Below are 4,393 nucleotides of genomic sequence, written 5' to 3' on the forward strand. Positions count from 1 at the left end.
TTCATATTTTATCATACGCATTTTATATTTTTCAAGATAGATAAACCAAAAGTTTTAAATTCATAATGAAGGCAGAGAGTCTACAATCATAATAGAATGAGATCTATGATAGAACTAGGAATGCTGAAGCTTTCGTAGTGCCTCTCTCATCTCTCTCGTAGCAGAAAGGGGTAACAGTAGTCATTAGCATCCCTTTATGGAGAGTTCAGTGCTTAGCTACCAGCTGTAGAAATTTTACCATGCATGTCCCTCTGTGGAAACTGTGCAACAAAAGCAGAGAGCGTTTTAGCTCCTTTATCTGAAAATGTCTTGGAAACTTAGTCCCCTAAAACTAAATGCATTCAAACAACCCTCGGACTTCCGGTCATAAATACCCAACTCATTCTGCTGCTTCCATCCACACCTCCATATACAATCCCCTGCTACCGGAAGTGCAGTTTCTTCATCTTCACATAATCTCAACACCTTCTTCCAATCTTCACTCTACCGCTGTTCTAGATCATGATGGGTACTTTTCTGTTGTTCATGATTTTTCTTCCTCTCCTATGGACCTCCCAATTAGTTCGTGGACAACTTGTTCCTGCAATCATCACGTTTGGGGACTCGGCAGTTGATGTGGGAAACAACAACCACCTGTATACTCTGGTGAGGGCTAACTTTCCACCTTATGGGAGGGACTTTGTTACACATTCGCCTACTGGAAGGTTCTGCAATGGAAAACTAGTCACAGATTTTACAGGTAAATCATCAGTAAGATAACAGTTTCTGAACATGGCTTGCATGCTTTCTTTTTAATCAACAAGAGCTTTACACAAGAATTGGTTTGCTTATTGGCAGCTGAATCTCTTGGGTTTGCAAGCTACCCACCAGCATACCTCAGTCCTCAAGGTTCTGGGAAGAACATCTTGATCGGAGCCAACTTTGCTTCTGCTTCTTCTGGGTTATATGAAAGGACTGCAGCCTTATATGTAAAAATCTTTAACACCCAAGTTGTCGTTTGAACTTCTACGCAATGTTCTCCGTTTTCCTGAGGAAATATGTTGTGAATAATCCTGTTGCTGCAGAATGCTATTCCTCTGTCCAGGCAGCTGGGTTATTACAGAGAGTACCAGACTAAGCTGCACAGGGCTGCGGGGAAGGCGACAGCCTCGTCCATCATAAGTCAAGCAATCTACATTCTGAGTGCGGGAAGCAGCGACTTCATTCAGAACTACTACATCAACCCACTGCTGAACAGAGCTTACACCCCTGGGCAGTTCTCAGATGTTCTAGTCCAGAGTTTCTCTTCATTCGTTCAGGTTACTCTCCGCACACTATTCAGATCCTACAGTGGTTCTTTCATGGTTTAAATCATTCCAGGATAGAGAGAAAAACGCGCGTTGCATCAGTCAGGAGGCTCTCTTTCTACCTTCATGTGATAAACATTTATCATGCTAGTTCATCGTTCTTCGAAAATCTTTTCACTATCCTGAAAACGATTAATCTTTTACTAGATTGGTGAGAGAACAGAGATGACCACTGACTAGAAATGCCATGTTAGAGAGAGAGAGAGAGAATAAGCTTGCCTCTATTTCTGCGACGAGGTTGGGGCCTTAATCATTGTTGTTACAGGAGCTCTACGGGTTAGGTGCTCGGAGGATTGGGGTCACGTCTCTGCCACCGCTGGGCTGCCTCCCTGCCTCCATTACTCTCTTCGGCCTCGGCAGTAATGACTGCGTCGAAAGGCTCAACACCGACGCCCTTTCCTTCAACCGGAAGCTGCACGCCGCTGCGCGTGCTCTCAGAAACGGACTGCCGGAGCTAAAGATCGTGGTCTTCGACATCTACGCTCCCCTCTACGATCTTGTCACCAACCCCCTCAAACAAGGTAAGATCAATTGATTTCCTGATCCAACTCATGATTGTCGTGGCTTTGCAAACAAGCCTTTGCTAGTTTCTGCACTTCTATATTTATTTTTCCTTTCCAACTTTTGTCCAGTTCTGTTAAACTATGTCTAGGGAAAGCTTAATATGTGCATCTAATGTCTATAATTTGAACAACTCTTTAGCTACCTAAATAACTGCGAACAAGAGCCAGAAGCTCCTGGCAGTGAACATCTATCACCAAGTTTAGGAAGACAAACCCATTACTGTGGTGGGACTGTGATCAGATTTAAGAAATTAAGACTCATATCAAATCAAGAGATGGAGTGGGAAGTAAAAGTGAGGAAATCACAAGTCTCAAGTTGGGTGGACCTCATAACTAGCCATGAGCCCTGAAAATCAGGTTCCAGAGATTTTCTTCAACTTGGAAGCTTTGGTTGGGCCCCAAATTCGAAAGTGGACCATGTGTTGAGCATCGGCGCGGTGCAATCGATGCCACCATTTTAGTGCTTTAAAGATAACGCACAATCCTTGCTGCAACAACAGAACAACATTTGGTGGCATTATCTCAGAGAGAGAGAGAGTAGCATTTACTGACTGACACAGCCTTAAAGGAGGTGGTTCACCTGACTAGTTCCCTGTTTCGTGAGCTTTTTGTTGTCACATAATCATTCTCCCACTTACTCTCTCTGCACGCGCACTATAGGCATAATCAGAAAATTTATGTGAGGCGTCAGTCCCCTGTGAGAGAGAGAGAAAGTGATTGTTTCAAACGCATGTGAAGTTCTGCATTGATTCATGACGTTTTCTCCAGCTGAGAAAACTCATTCACATATATTTAAAGAAAGGACGCTCCTGCTATTTCATTCTAATCCGCATAATCTTTGGCTTCACTGTCATGCGACTTACCATAGTCCCTAGAGCTGGCTTCACTGTCATGCAACTTACCACTAGTCCCTTGAGCCTAGCATTACTTCATGAAAGTCTAGTTGTCAATTTGATTCTTCTAGTTAGTTCTTGTACACTGTAGACAGTATCTCCCCAGGTTTTGAAACAGCCCTAAAACTCAGAGCTTAACCTCTTTGGGGTATCCTCATACACTAAAGTAGTTGTGAATTGCAAAAAAAAAAAAAAACATGAGATTTTGATTTTTTTTTGAAAAAATTTCAAAAACTTAAAATAGTTAAAAGTTAAAAACTTGAAAATATTTAAAAATGTTTAACGATGGCTGATTCAAGCCAATTCAGTTCGATTCCGAAGATGCTGACATATACTATTAACCATCAACCATCTAAGCATAGACCTCCCAACCACAAGTGGCAGTGTGTATGAGTCTGTTTCTATAAATATATGTCTCCAACGAAAACTGACTGTACTGTCAATGTGCCTGTTTATATATATATATATATATATAGAGAGAGAGAGAGAGAGAGAGTATGTGTGAGTGTATAGGATTAGGATGGTATATGATGTCCATCCATGCATCGTTATATTGAAGGTGTACGCATTTGAAAGTTGTTTTGAAATGAACGTGTGCAGGGTTTACTGAGGCGAGGAGGGCGTGCTGTGGGACAGGCACCATAGAGACCTCATTGCTCTGCAACGCCAACGCCCCTGGCACCTGCTCCAACGCCACCACGTACGTGTTCTGGGACAGCTTCCACCCTTCCGAAGCTGCCAACCAGCTCCTAGCCAACGCTCTCCTCCTCCAGGGCATCTCCCTCATCTCCTAGCTGCATTCTCCATCCTTATATATATATGAACTCATCGTCTCATAGAACATCATATATATAGTCAACCTTCTTTTGAGCTGTGGCTTATAGAAAATGTGATCGTGTTGGTTTCGGATAGTTGAGGTACTGTAACATGTTTCAGACTTGGACTGTTTTTATCTGGGGAGTAAGTAGCTGTCTAGTTCATAGTGATAATTGTGTTTAACTTTTTCCTCTCTTTTTTTCCTTACCATCTCTCTCTCTCTCTCTCTCTCTCTCACACACACACACACACACACAGAGTTGATGAGGAACTGTTGAGAATCAAACATCAGCGTTCTGCCTGAGTTTTGCATGGCTGAGCCTTGACCATTAAGTTTTACGATGACAACATCATGAAAAGCTGATGAAGGTGCAAAATGGCAGGGCCGAGGCTTGATCTTCAGCCTTTGTACTACAGATCCAAGTAGGTTAAGCTTGACGGTGTCGACTGGGAAGACTAAATCAACAAGACCCTTTTTATGGATCTTATGGAGAAGATGCGAAACGATCTAAGACAATTGAGAAACTTTAGTGCCATTTCAAAAGTATTTGTAGATTAATGAGTCTAATTAGTAAGTATTGGAGTGTGTATCCCATGCTTAAGAGGGGAACGGTTAGTTTTCTTATGCTCGTGATCTTTCTGAGATCGTGAAAAGAAACCTGTGCGGCCGTGGATGTATGAGAACTGTCTTGAAACATCATAAAATCCTTGTACCTTCTTCTTCCTTGTCCTCATTTCTTCTATTATTGCTGTAAGTGAGATAGAGAGAAGACAT

The 4,393-nt window shown here is 42.3% G+C and overlaps 1 protein-coding gene across 1 annotated transcript; it reads left to right on the top strand.

Annotated features, from left to right (window-relative positions):
- Positions 1–3,809, top strand: LOC116255816 (GDSL esterase/lipase At5g03810-like). Its single transcript, XM_031631847.2, has 5 exons — positions 1–739; positions 838–968; positions 1,065–1,298; positions 1,612–1,867; positions 3,403–3,809. The coding sequence occupies exons 1-5, from the start codon at positions 502–504 to the stop codon at positions 3,594–3,596; spliced, it is 1,053 nt and encodes a 350-aa protein (XP_031487707.1). The 5' UTR covers positions 1–501; the 3' UTR covers positions 3,597–3,809.
- The last annotated feature ends 584 nt before the right edge of the window (positions 3,810–4,393 follow it).

This window comes from Nymphaea colorata, chromosome 6, assembly GCF_008831285.2.
Source record: "Nymphaea colorata isolate Beijing-Zhang1983 chromosome 6, ASM883128v2, whole genome shotgun sequence".
Classification (NCBI taxonomy): Eukaryota; Viridiplantae; Streptophyta; class Magnoliopsida; order Nymphaeales; family Nymphaeaceae; genus Nymphaea; species Nymphaea colorata.